This window comes from Erythranthe guttata, chromosome 3 (assembly GCF_056151865.1).
Source record: "Erythranthe guttata isolate IM_541 chromosome 3, IM_541, whole genome shotgun sequence".
In the NCBI taxonomy this organism is placed as follows: domain Eukaryota; kingdom Viridiplantae; phylum Streptophyta; class Magnoliopsida; order Lamiales; family Phrymaceae; genus Erythranthe; species Erythranthe guttata.
The window spans coordinates 14,616,192-14,630,731 of record NC_142535.1 but is presented as its reverse complement, the minus strand read 5'-3'; the positions used below and the strand labels follow the sequence as shown (position 1 = coordinate 14,630,731).

The following is a 14,540-nucleotide window of genomic DNA, read 5'->3' as shown; positions in this document are numbered from 1 at the left end:
GAAATAAGAAAAACTATGCTTGAGTCTTCGTTGATCTTCGTTCTTCGCGTTTGTGGTGTCAAATTTTCGTCCTTATGGTGTAGAGACATGTTGCTTTTATAGGCGTTTCTTGATAAGGAAGTAGTAGAAACCTAATAGGACTCAATTTCCGCCACTTTCCCCCTATCAGGACTTGTTATTCGATTTTCGCCATGTTGGAGTCCGAATTTTGGAATATTGTGTAAATAAGAATTGTAGCCCTTGAAATTAGCTTTCCAATGCCGACAAAATCACCTAATTCGGAGTTCGTATGAGAGAGATATGCTCGAAATCGTGGACACTGTCAAAGCTGTGGCGAGATTCCTTCTTCCAATTTGATTTGTTTCCTTATTTGCAACTTTTTCCTTCTTTTTGATCTTTTTTCCTTCATGGACACCTAATTCTCGTTTTTCACCTATAAAACACAAAATCAATCAATTAAAGCACAAATATAATTAAATCTAAACAAAAGATCCACGTAAAGTAAACGTATTGAGTGTAAAATCTACACTCAACACACCCCCAAACTTGAACTTTTGCTTGTCCTCAAGTAAAATCAAATTAAGAACACAAACCATGACAATACATCTCATTACATAGATCGATTGATCAACTTCATGTTTTCAGAACTTGCAATTATGATGATAATTCCTAGGTATTCGCAAACTTAACATTCAACGGCACTTAGTCACTTACTATTACCAAAAACCACAAATCATACAATTGCTTCAAGTATCCAATATTTGCAAGTTAAAAATAGAGAAAATTTATACTTACATGCATATATTTGACTCCAAATACTCACCAAATTATTTTACTCAACTAATATTTGAACAATAAGCTATTGGGATCATAGGGACTTTGTGGCTTTCAATTGTTAGGCTCTTTGGTCCGAGGTAGGTAATATGGGTATGTGTGGCTAATTGTCTTGAATTGAGGTGATTACGCCAAAATTTGAAAGATAGGCGTTTTAAACAATGAATTCACCTCTAGGGACTTAAATAAACTCGATTCTCCAAAATTCACACGTCAACACTTTCGCCTTTTAGGCAATGGATCAAGTTTTCAACCCAATTCACAATTAGTCCTTATTTCTCCCTTCTAATCTATTCTTCTTCTTCTCCCTTTTTTTTTTTTTTTTTTTTTCTTTTCTTTTTTTTTTCTTTTTTTTTTCGAATCGAAGAATTTAGATATATATATATATATGAAGATGCACATATATATCTATCCTTTTTCTTTTTTTTTCTTTTTTTTTTTTTTTTTTTTTTTTTAATCGAAGAAGAAGAAAGATCTTATAAGAATTTTTCGACCGACCACCAAGGGATAATTATTCAAAAATCTCCACTTTTCTACCTTCTACATATTGGCTAAAAGAAAGAACACATTTTCTCCGAGGCTCAAATCAAGGTTCTAAGGATAATTTGACAAAAATGGTAGGCTTGAAAGGCTCAAACGGTTCAAAGAAGGCCCAAATCATATCCCAAATCACTTACTATCAACACTTCGTATCATAAATGTCCTAAGGTGAGATTTAAAACCGAACAAAGCATGATTGAGCACAAATAAATTCCAAATTTAAAATGCAAAACATTCAACCAAAGCAATGCACAAGGTGTGATTCCTAGCAATAATTCACTTCTACGTTCCGTTGAATCGAAAGTTGAACAAATATCTACTCCTTAAAAGCATAAAACAAGTAGTCTCATCATCAAACATTGACCATCTCTCATCATCATAATTCATCGATGCAACGAAAACAAAACTAAAGCATGCAAACTAAAAAAAATTAAGACACAAATAAAGCGCACATAAACGAAAACAAGTAGTTTACCACCCCCAAACTTAAAATTCACATTGCCCTCAATGTGATTCGCCCGGAGTGTAAGGATAGAAAACACCTGTTTAAATGTCGGGACCATCGTCGGGCTGCTCACCAACTCCACCTTGCGCATGAGCATCACCATCATCTTCATCATCCGAAAGCTCGGGTACCGGCTCAAGAATGTGTGAAAAATTGTATTTAAAATTGCCCCTTTTTTTTTTTTTTTTTTTTCGGACGGCCGTGCGGGATTTAAGCGTGAAATCCGCACGGCCGCACCATTTTCCATATTTGGGCAGTAGCGGCTTCGAATTTCGGACGGCCGTGCGAGATTTAGTTAAGAAATCCGCACGGCCGCGCCATTATGCGTTTTTGTCCAGTAGCTGCGCCGAAATCTCACACGGCCGTGTGAGATTCCTGCCTTTTCCTTGCACGGCCGTGTGAATAATTGCAATTAGGTCCCTGCAAAATAAAAACTTCGTATTAGTGCCCCTAAATTTTTTTTTTTTTTTTTTTTTTTTTTTTTATATATATATATAAAATAAAAACAAAAATAAAAATTTAAAATAACGTAAAATAAGAAAAACGAAAGCTCGGGTTGCCTCCCGAGAAGCGCTAAGTTTTAAGTCTTCAGCCAGACTTTGCTTCTTAAAACTGTTATGTCCAATCCAAAGCCTTGTAGATTGCGCATCCATCCATGAGCTCTATCACTTTAATTGCAACCAATGCATGGATAGCATTGCAATATATCAGGGTCCACCTTAGCTTGTAGTCTTTCTTGGTTGTAATTAATCGGTACGAAGCTAAGATGGGATCTTCATCACCCGCTCCCTCAAATCGGTACACAAAAACCTCACGTCCGCGTATAACCTCCACTTCAAACACCTTCGTCTTCTCGTCAACCTCTATTGATGCCTTCAAATCTACATTTAGATCAACGACAGGGTCCACCACTAGAATATCTTCAATCATTACATCCATCTCCTTCTTCTCTTGTTCTGAGGCATCTTCGTGGTTTAGCTCGATTGCCTTCTCAGATTCATCATGCTCAAGTGTCTTCGTAATTTCTATTTCTATCACATCGACACTATTTTCCGGATATAGAAGATTTTTCTCACCGCAGGCTTCACCCGATTTTTCTTTGATATAACCATTGCCGATTTCGTCTGGAATATTTTCAAGAGATTCAGATTTTAATTTGAGCGTCATTTCTTCCAGTTGTATCTCCATGTTTCGAAATGATGATTGAGTGGACTTCATGAATTCGGCAATAACGGATACCAAATCAAGTTGTTCATCAGTGGTCTGCTGCTGCATTGGATAATAATTTTGAAAATCATCGAATTGTGGCTCTCTATGTTGAAACTCGTTCAAATCTTGGTCTTGAAAGCTTTGCTCGTATGTGTTGGTGTAAGTGTTCCAATAACCCCCGTTGGTAATTTCGACGAAATTTGTCGCCTTTGGTGATCCCCAACATTGATCGGAAAAATGATTTCTACCACATGCTGAACAAAACGGAGGCATATCATAGGTGTTTTGGAGGTATTCGTCAGATGGAAGCCATTCATATCCCGTTTGAGGTGCCCCAACATTGTAACCAGACATGTAAAAAAAAAACAAAAAATCAAAATTAAAAATAAAAAATAAAAAAAATAAAAATTAAATGGCTGAAGTAAGAAAAATTGCTCAAATTTGATATTAGAATAAATAGATAATTTAGTCGTATTCCCCGGCAACGGCGCCAAAAACTTGTTGGGTGCTAAATACCAACACGCAAGTGCACGTATCGCAAACAAGTAATAAAGTGGACTCGTGAGAGTCGGATGTCGATCCCACAGGGAATACGCAAATTACCTAATCCTAAGTACCAAATTCTAACAATTATGATTTTTATCCAGCCTACGCAAGTTTGTCAAATTAAATCAATTAAACAACTAAACTAATTAAGAAAGCAAATAACACGGGAAAATATCAATTAAAACAGACCTAGGATTTTATCTTCCCCCTACGCAAGAATTGCTCACCCAAATTCCCTCAATTATGAAATTTATGATTCATGATTATTAACCCGAGACACTAATTTACTCATAACCCGCTGTCGCGTGTATTATGAGTCTATTATTCATAAACGATTCACTATATGTCTATGCAAACCAATTATAAATAAAGCATTAACTAACAAGTCTCGTAAATGGCTACCTAAGGTGATATCTGTATGTCTACGACACCACATGCAATTGACACACTCATCCGGTGAAAACTACTCGAAGGCTCTTTTACTTACCGTCTAATTATCAAAATAGCTCTGTCGAGTCAATCCCAATAATCACAGATAAAGCACATAAATTGATCAAGTTCATGCACTAACAATCATAACAAATAGAAGAAATAATCATAAAATCATAATTGCATAATCTCAAGAAAAAGGGTTCGCAATCCCTACATAGGGTTCCAACAAAATCCTAGAATAAAAACTTAGCTACTCGTAATTCTTATGATAAACAAAATAAAAATAAAAGAAATAAGAAAAACTATGCTTGAGTCTTCGTTGATCTTCGTTCTTCGCGTTTGTGGTGTCAAATTTTCGTCCTTATGGTGTAGAGACATGTTGCTTTTATAGGCGTTTCTTGATAAGGAAGTAGTAGAAACCTAATAGGACTCAATTTCCGCCACTTTCCCCCTATCAGGACTTGTTATTCGATTTTCGCCATGTTGGAGTCCGAATTTTGGAATATTGTGTAAATAAGAATTGTAGCCCTTGAAATTAGCTTTCCAATGCCGACAAAATCACCTAATTCGGAGTTCGTATGAGAGAGATATGCTCGAAATCGTGGACACTGTCAAAGCTGTGGCGAGATTCCTTCTTCCAATTTGATTTGTTTCCTTATTTGCAACTTTTTCCTTCTTTTTGATCTTTTTTCCTTCATGGACACCTAATTCTCGTTTTTCACCTATAAAACACAAAATCAATCAATTAAAGCACAAATATAATTAAATCTAAACAAAAGATCCACGTAAAGTAAACGTATTGAGTGTAAAATCTACACTCAACAGTATCCGTTTTGATAATATATACCATCACTCCTCGCTGACCAAATGCATACATACTTGTTACAATCATTCCGATGATTCGATTTGAACACATTAAAAGCACGATTTTTGGAACCCCACCAGAGATGACAGAAAAATAAAGTATTCGACATAAAATTCTCGCAAAATTTCCACCCGAAGTTTTGGCCCACGTAAATTGTTCTTCTGCCAACTTCATTGTTTCCAGACGCACAATGCAGATACAACGAACTGTCCCTAGGTGGGAGCTTATTGACTACTTGAACCTCGTACTAGTGCGTGATCGAACAAGACATTGACGCTTGGAAAGAAATGGCCGATAGAAAGATAATTAATAGTAACAAATTTTTAACAGTGTTGGAAATCATTTTTCTTGTAATTTTTTTTTATCTGTGGTGAATTTGGATGTTAATTAGTGTTTTCTTTTATAGGTGGTTTGATTGTTCAGATGTTAATCAAGCACATAACGATATTACAGCAATTCAGTACAAATGGTAATAACAGGTCCGAGATTAATGTTATTCTGAACAATATTTAACCATATTATAAAAAGTCAAAGCATATAGATATCTTTCATGGCATATTCCATGATGGTATATTCTTTTTCTGAGAGCATATATTCCTTGATTTTATGTGCCAAAAAAAAAAAAGAAAAAAAAAATGTGTGACGATTTGTTAAAACGTGGTAAATTTAGAAATCTACCACGAGTTTAAAATCCAATGTAATATACAAAAGGTTGTTAATGTAAGAATTAAAACTCCTCCGGCAGTAGGAATGCCATATTTTTTAATCATTTTTTTTTAAAGACAACTAGCATTTTTTCCCCGTGCAATGCACGGGATATTATTTTAAAGTGAAAAAAAAATAATCAATTTAATACATCATAAGAAAATATAGTATACTAACATAGTAAAATTTAATAATGTAATATTATTCATATTTTATATAACACTAGGTTTTTTAAATTTGACATATTAAGATTTATAATCCAAATATATAGATTAATAACGAATCGAATTTCTATCTTTATCTCTTAAGATTTGAAATATATTGATGAAAAATAGGAGATTGATAATTGTTGAAAATTATAGTTAAAAAATTAGTAAATTATAGTTAGAAATTAGTAGAAAAAATATTTAATTACAGAAATACCATTAGGGTTTTCTAGGGTTGCCCAACGTTTCTTTCTTTTATACATAAAATATAAGATGTGCTATTTGAAGAAAGCTTAAAGGGCAAATATTACAACCGCACCCTTGAGGTAAGGTTTATTTATGAAAAACCCTCTCATGCTTCCATAATTGTATCCATCCCTGCAATTTTAAATTTCTTACATTAACAACATTTTGTAGGGGGGTTCATTAGTGGTGGTAAACGAGCTGAGCTGGCTCGTGAGCTCGACGAGCTGACTTGACGTACAAAAGCTCGAGCTCGAGCTCTAGATAGTTGTTCGAAATCTCGCGAGAGCCGGCTACGAGCTTCTTATTTATTTATTTATTTATTTATATATTATACAATAATAATAATAATAATAATAATAATAATAATAATAATAATAATAATAATAATAATAATAATAATAATAATAATAATAATAATAATAATAATAATAATAATAATAATAATAATAATCTTATATATAAAAAGAAGATATTTTGACTTATAACCCTAAACCTAAACCTAGGGGTATTTTAGTCGTTTTCCGTTTTACATTTAGTTTATTCTTTTAAAAACCTCTTCTTCTTTTGTTTCCTATTTTTTTTTCTTCTTTTCATTTTTCTAAAAGAAAAGCACGATCCCATAACTAGACAGAGTTTTTCTTCACGATTCGTAAATTCAGGAAAACCGCAAGGCAACAAAACCCACGATCTTCAGTGAACTGCTATTCGCAACTTCTCACAACAACCACTCTTCTTATATATGAATAAATAATGGGACATTCATGTGTAAGCCAAATTACAAAATTTCAAATTTGTTTTATTCATTATATATATGTTGTTCATCTTTATTACTTCTTTCACATATCAGTACAAGATATATAACAGTTTATGCTACATCATCACACCAGTACAAGAATGCAGATCTTCCAATTCATCGAAATTCCCATCTCCAAAGGTATTTCTTTACACACTACCGATTCATCGAAATTCCTATCTTCAACTTTTGAACCTTCAGCAGAAAAAACGGTTGTAGTTTTTTTCGGAAAATTTGGTTCTCAATAATCTTCCTGCTCGATGTCCGTGATGTTTAATGGTTCGTTGTTTTTCCTTTCTTACATTCAGAGATTAAGTAGGATTGACTTAATTCAGAGATTAATCGGGATTGTCTTAGCACTGAGATACAAATTCTCAACTTTTATGTCACTTTCTAGACAGCTTATACTCCTTTGATAAATCAATAATATATTTACATTTGCACATGATATGCATGGAGTGGGTTGATGGGTATTCTTTCAGATTGGTCAATGTCTTTATAATTTCTCATGTTTAGTGTTAGTATGATCTTTGTCAAGTTTAATCTACAAATAAAAAGTTTTTCTTCTTCCTTTCAATGTACTATTCCATATTGCTTCAGTGGCTTATTTGTATTGACGTGTTTTAATTACTTGGTTGATGTTAAAATATTGGGAAAAATATTTATTACTTAGCGTACATTCATTTACTTATAATTAAATGTGAAAACTGTATCATGAAAGTAGTAATCAATATAATGTTGAGAAAATAATAACATATTGGATAAGACATGAGTTGAATGGAAATTGACCGTTAATAATTTATTGTAAATAGATATCTTATATATAAAAAAAATATATTTTGAACTAAAACCTAGACGAAGAAGGAGGAGGAGGAGAGGGAGGGAGGAGAAGGAGAAGAAGACGAAAGAGGAGGAGAAGAAGAAGAAAAAGGAGAATAAAAAAGAGGATGAGGAGAAGGTGAAGTAGAAGGAGAACGAGAAGGAGAGGACGGAGAAAGAGGAGGAGGAGGAGGAGGAGGAGAAAGGAGATTGAGAAAAATGAAGAAAAAGAAGAAAGGATTAATAGAAGAATAGGAAGAAGAAAAAAAGATGAAGAAGAAGAAGATGAAGAAGAAGAAGAAGAAGAAGAAGAAGAAGAAGAAGAAGAAGAAGAAGAAGAAGAAGAAGAAGAAGAAGAAGAAGAAGAAGAAGAAGAAGAAGAGAAAAAAGATGAAGAAGAACACGGAGAAGAAGAACATCAAGAAGAGGAAGAAGACGAACAATGAGGAAGAAGAGGAGATATGAAGACGCATAAGAGGAAGACTAAGACGAGGAGGAAGGCGAAGAGGAGGAGCAAGAAGATGAGGATATTGAAGACGAGGATGATAAAGATGATGAAGAGGAAGAAATAGAAGATGGAGAAGAAGAAGAAGATGAGGAAGAAGAGGAGGAGAAGAAGAAGCAAGAAAAAACATGAAGAATAAGCGGGAACAAGAAGAAACACAAGAAAAATAAAAAGAAGAAGAAGACGATGAAGAAGAAGCAAAAGAAGGAGGAGAAGGATGAGGATGAAGATGAGAAGAAGAAGAGGAGAAGGAAGAAGAAGAAACATGAGTGGGAGAAAGGGTTTGTGAGAAGAAACAGAGGGGTGTGAGAGGTTTAATTTGTGTGAGTTATATTAAAGAAAGAAAAATGAGATTTTTATGTTTGTGTGATATTGATTTTCATTAAACGTATAGATGTTATTTCTATTTATTATTTATCCGGCATTGAATGAGAAACAATTGATATTTGAAATTGCAGCTCCCTTTGTTAAATTTATATTATTTATTATTTAATATATATTTTATATATTGACAATCGGTGTGTGTACGTGGTACATACATACATACATATATATATATATATATATATATATATATATATATATATATATATATATATATATATATATATATATATATATATATATATATATATATATATATTTATATATACACACACACGGATTGTAGAATGAAAAATATATGCTACAATAAAATAAAGTAATAGTAATGTAATTTTAAATTTCACAGATATATTTTAATATTATTTGATAGTTTTTTTATTACAATTTGTACTATCATTTATTTAAACAATTACTTTTTATTTTTATTTTGTTGAATATGATCCCGTGCAGCGCACGAGCATGCTTACTAGTAATAATAATAATAATAATAATAATAATAATAATAATAATAATAATAATAATAATAATAATAATAATAATAATAATAATAATAATAATAATAATAATAATAATAATAATAATAGAATTATTTTATTGATGATGAGCTAATTTTATTTTTAACCTTGAGCCGAATTCAAGCTCGAGCGCGAGCTCACAGAAGCTGATGCGAGTTCGAGCTCGAGCCAGAAAATCTCAACTCGCCGAGCTCAAGCTCGAGTACAAATAGTCGAGCTCGAGTTCGACTTGTTGACACTCTTAGGGTGGATGTAATAAATTTACAAATTACAAATGGTTGAATGTAATTTCTAAAACATAAGAGGTTTTTCTTAAATAGAGTTTACCTTAGGGAGGTGATTGTAATTTACCCTTGTTTTTTTATAAATGAGTATATTGTTAGCTTTTTATTTTTGAAAATCAATAATTAATATTGGGCATATATACACTATACCAAGATAACAGGAAGAGATTCACCTTCCATAGAGTTTACAAGTTCAATCTGAGCAAGAGAATGGGCAAGGCTATTTCCACCACGCTTAAAGAAAGAAAAAAGACACAAATCAGAACAACTAATAACATGAAAAGTTTACTTTTTGTTGTTAAGTTTATATTTATAATTATGAGGTCGAATCTTATTGATCTTGTAAGTTTGGCTAAAGTTCGGCTCATATGACCTAATTGCCACCCTTATCGGGAAGAGCACAATTTGTATCGATTTTTAGTGTCGAAAAATGGAATAATTGAAAAATGAGAAGTTATTTATATGCACATTAGAAATGTCCTTCGGCAAGCATCAATGTCCGCATTTTACCGTAGATTATATTTGAGTAAACTGCGAAAAATACCCCTGCGTAATCTCAAAATAGTGAAAACCCACAGTGATAAATAAACGAGCAAAAACCCCCATATGAAATTTAGCTAAAACCCACTATTTTCCAAAAAAAGACTGCATTTAGAAAGAATCTTGGATGCCATTTGAATTCCGCCGGAGGTGTCGAACGGTGGGGGAGATCAGAGAACGGTGGGGGAGCCGCCTCCCACCACCTTCATTCGTTCGCGGCCGGAATGAGAGTTCGCGTAAGGATGCTACACCGGGTAAAATACGTCAGATAGATTTTTACCATTCATATACACACACCCACATTGGTATGTATAGATCAACGGCAATGAATCATTGGCGGCGGTGTAGCAGTTCGGATATGAAAGAATTTATGGTCCCGAATTCGTTTAATACAGAGGTGTTATATTAAGTGTTATGACACTTGTATAAACATGCAACGGAAATATAAAAACAATACTCAGATTTAAAAAAAATGCTCACAAGTAAAACTTGTGAACTTGCCCTTTAAAGAACGTAAAACTTATATTAAAACAGTATTACAAGAATACAAAGAGAAGAAGTACAAGAACTTCTTCCTTATGAATGAATCACTATCTTGATCATTCTTACAACCAATTCTAGAAACATAAAAACTATATACTAAAAAATCTAGATTACAAAGAATGTACTCATGAGGAGTACGTACTACAGATTCTAGAAACACACTAAAACTCTCATGTATTCTTATCAGCTCTCGATTTTTGTTTCTTAGAATCCTTAACTTTCCTTGAGTCTTGAAGTCGGTATTTATAGACATTCCAAGCTTCCACTCCTCAGCCCATGATCTCAAGAAAACCGACTACAAGAGCACTCAAGAACATGCTTTAGTGGGTTAGTTTAGTAGTTAAAATAATATCCACAATTTAACCCACCAAGCACTACTTAGCCCACTAAGTATTATACTTTGCCCACTAAGCATTATACTTAGCCCACAAAATACTATACTTAGCCATAACTAAAATTTAATTTAAAAGTAAGAGAGTTAAAAAACACATTGTGGAAATCCACGTGTTTCAGGATATAATGGTGGCAGTGGCACTGGCACAAGGGCGGATTTGGTGGAGCACTGTAGTGGCGGATTTGGAAAAGAAAATTGAAGTTTTGGAAATTTTCATTTTAACCCCAGATTTATGGTTTCTAAAATTTCATGTTAGTTATTTTGTTATATCTTCTAACTAAAAAAAATAGGATCAACCTTTAAATGTATAATGGGTCAAGTGTGTTATTTAAAAATATTCAGGGGGAGGGGTTGCTCCATTATTTATACAGGTATACTTTTTGCGGTTTACTTTATATTATTTGAAGATAATATACATAAAAACTAGAAATACATTGTGTGTTAATTGTCCCAATCATAGTTTTTGGTCAGTTTTCCCCGATGGTTTTCTTGCCGTCACTCGTCCCAGATCAGGAGCATACATGACTTTTACAGTCTTCGTTCGACCATTTTGAATCGAAAATTTGGAAAATTCTGTTTTTCGGTCCCCACCAAAGATGGCACCAATTACCAATGGAATTTTCACATAAAGTCCCGTTCAATACTTTGGCCTTCAATTATATATCTTTCACCGACCTTTTCGTCTAGAGAAGGATATTGGAGATGTTAATATTAAATGATACATTTCACTAACTGTTTCAGCTTTTAGTTGAGGTGGTCATTCAACAGAGCCAGACCAAATGAAAATGTTTTGAGTTCGATTCTCACAGCCACTGTTGGGTGCTAAATACCTAACACGCAAGTGCATGTATCGCAAACAAGTAGTAAAAGTGGACTCGCGAGAGTCGGATGTCGATCCCACAGGGAATACGTAAATTATCTAATTCTAACAACTATGATTCTTATCCAGCCTACGCAAGTTTGTCGAATTAAATCAATTAAACAATTAAAATAATTAAGAAAACAAAGAATCACGAGAAAATATCAATATAAAACGGATCTAGGATTTTATCTTCCCCCTATGCAAGAATTGCTCACCCAAAACCCCTCAATTATTAAATATATGATTCATGATTATTAACCCGAGACACTAATTTACTCATAACCCGCTGTCGCGTGTATTATGAGTCTATTATTCATAAACGATTCACTATATGTCTATGCAAACCAATGATAAATAAAGCATTAACTCACAAGTCTCGTAAATGGCTACCTAAGGTGATATCTGTATGTCTACGACACCACATGCAATTGACACACTCATCCGGTGAAAACTACTCGAATGTTCTTCTACTTACCGTCTAATTATCAAAATAGCTCTGTCGAGTCAATCCCAATAATCACAGATAAAGCACATAAATTGATCAAGTTCATGTACTAACAATCATAACAAGCAGAAGAAATAATCATAAAATCATAATTTCATAATCTCAAGAAAACGGGTTCACCATCCCCACATAGGGTTCCGACAAAATCCTAGATTAAAAACTTAGCTACTCATGATCTCTACGAAAAACATAATAAAAATATAAAAACACATAGATTAAGAAAAGATAGAATAAAGAAGAATTGTGATGAAGAGTTGTCAATTCTCCGTCTTCGATTCTTCGTTCTCTCGCTCCTCTCGCTCCAAGGTTGTGTCAAAAGTCCTTTGATTCGTGCTTGGTTTGGGCTTAAATAGATGTCCCAACTTGGTAGATGATTCTAGGTTTCCTTGTGTGTTTAAAAGTCCAAAATTGTCTCCAGCGTGATTTGGCACGGCCGCGCGAAAATCAGTGCAATTCTCGCACGGCCGCGCGAGAATCGCCGAAACCTTCTGCCCAATTTCTGCATTTGGCACGGCCGTGCCAAAAATAGGCTAAATTTGGCACGGCCGCGCGGGCATTTTCTGCCAATTTTCAGCATTTTTGTTTATTTCACTTTTGGCCCATATTTTCTCCAAAATTTCAGTTTTGACCCCAAACTTTTCCAATACTTCAATTTGTACCTAGAATACAATAAATCAACTTTTTAAGCACCAATTATCGTAAATTCACACAAAAAGCTCAAATAAAAAGATACGATAAAGTGTAAAAATATACACTTAACACACCCCCAAACTTGATCTTTTGTTTGTCCTCAAGCAAAAACTAGGAACCTTCAAATCAACACTTTCAACAAATGCTTCTCATCACATAGATTAATGGTCAATTTCATGTTTTCAGAACTTGCAATTATCATGACAATTCTCAAAAATTTACAAGCTCGTAATTCAAAGATACGTATTCACTCACCATTGCTAAAAACCACAAACCATGCTATCGCTTCAAGTATCCCATATTTGTAAATTAAAAATTGAGAAAATTTATACTTACATATTAATATTCAACTCCAAATACTCACCAAATTTCTTTACTCGGCTAGTATCAAATAATTGAGCTATTGGGATCATTGGGACTTTTTTGCTTTCAAATGTTGGGCTTTTTGGTTCAAGGTAGGAGATATGGGTATAGGTGGCTATGCTTCTTGAATTGAGATGATTACGCCAAATTCTGAAAGATAGGCGTTTGAAACAATGAATTCACCTCTAAGGACTTTTAATTAACTCGATTCTTAAGAGTTCAAAAGTCTCCACTTTTGCTCTTAAGACAATGGATCGAGCTTTCAAAACAACTCAACAACTAGTCCTTACTTCCCCTTCTAGTCTCTTCTTCTTTTTTATATATATATATATATATATATATATATATATATATATATATATATATATATATATATATATATATATATATATATATATATATATATATATATATATATATATATATATATATATATATATATATATATATATATATATATATATATATATTTTTATTCTTTTCGAAGAAGAAGAAGGACCTTATAAAAATTTTCGACCGAACTCCAAGGGTTAATTTTTAAAAAATCTCCACTTATTCTACCTTATACACATTGGTTAAAAGAAAGAACACCGTTTCTCCAACACTCAATCAAGGTTCGAATGATAAAAATTTAAAGGTAGGCTTGAAAGGCTCAAACGGTTCAAAGATGGCCCAAATCACTTCCCAATTTACTCAACAATTTAATATTTCACTTTGTAAATTCATAAGACAAGTTCTAAAACCGAATAGCATATGATATAACATAAATTAACTCAAATTTTAAAACACAAAACTTTCAACCAAAGCAACGCATAATTCAAGATTCCTAACAATGACTCCTTCTTACGACACTTTGAATCAAAAGCTCACCAAAATTCGATCAAAATCAAGATAAAACAAGCAATTTCATCATTAAACATCGACCATCTTTTATCATCATGATTCATCGAAGCATTTATCTCAAGCAAACTTTTTTTTTTTTTTTTCGAAAGAAAAAAAACTAAAATAAAATAACTCAAATAAAAAAAACTGAAGGCATGCAAACTAAAAAATTAAAGCACATAAAAACAAGTAATTTTCCACCCCCAAACTTAAAATTTACATTGCCCTCAATGTAATTAGCACGAAGTTCAAGGATAGAATACACCTGAATAAGTCGTTTTGGCCATGTCCGGGCTGCTCTTCCACCCTCGCCTTTATTATGCTTCTGTTAAGGTTCGCACGGCCGTATGAGATTTTGAACTATTTTCCGCAC

General features: G+C 33.1%; 1 protein-coding gene across 1 annotated transcript; it reads left to right on the top strand.

The window, feature by feature from the left end:
* The first annotated feature begins 7,334 nt into the window (after positions 1-7,334).
* Positions 7,335-8,517, top strand: LOC148771884 (uncharacterized). The gene is made up of 4 exons (XM_088815271.1): positions 7,335-7,351; positions 7,737-7,839; positions 7,956-8,148; positions 8,186-8,517. Exons 1-4 carry the CDS (start codon positions 7,335-7,337, stop codon positions 8,335-8,337), a joined length of 465 nt encoding a protein of 154 aa, XP_088671397.1. The 3' UTR covers positions 8,338-8,517.
* The last annotated feature ends 6,023 nt before the right edge of the window (positions 8,518-14,540 follow it).

Excerpts from the sequence above, each read along its gene's own strand:
- LOC148771884 (XM_088815271.1), top strand. Across the intron at positions 7,840-7,955 it reads AAAAAGAGGATGAGGAGAAG|GAAGAAGAAAAAAAGATGAA; the intron begins GTGAAGTAGAAG and ends ATAGAAGAATAG. Across the intron at positions 8,149-8,185 it reads GAAGAAGACGAACAATGAGG|AAGACGAGGAGGAAGGCGAA; the intron begins AAGAAGAGGAGA and ends AAGAGGAAGACT.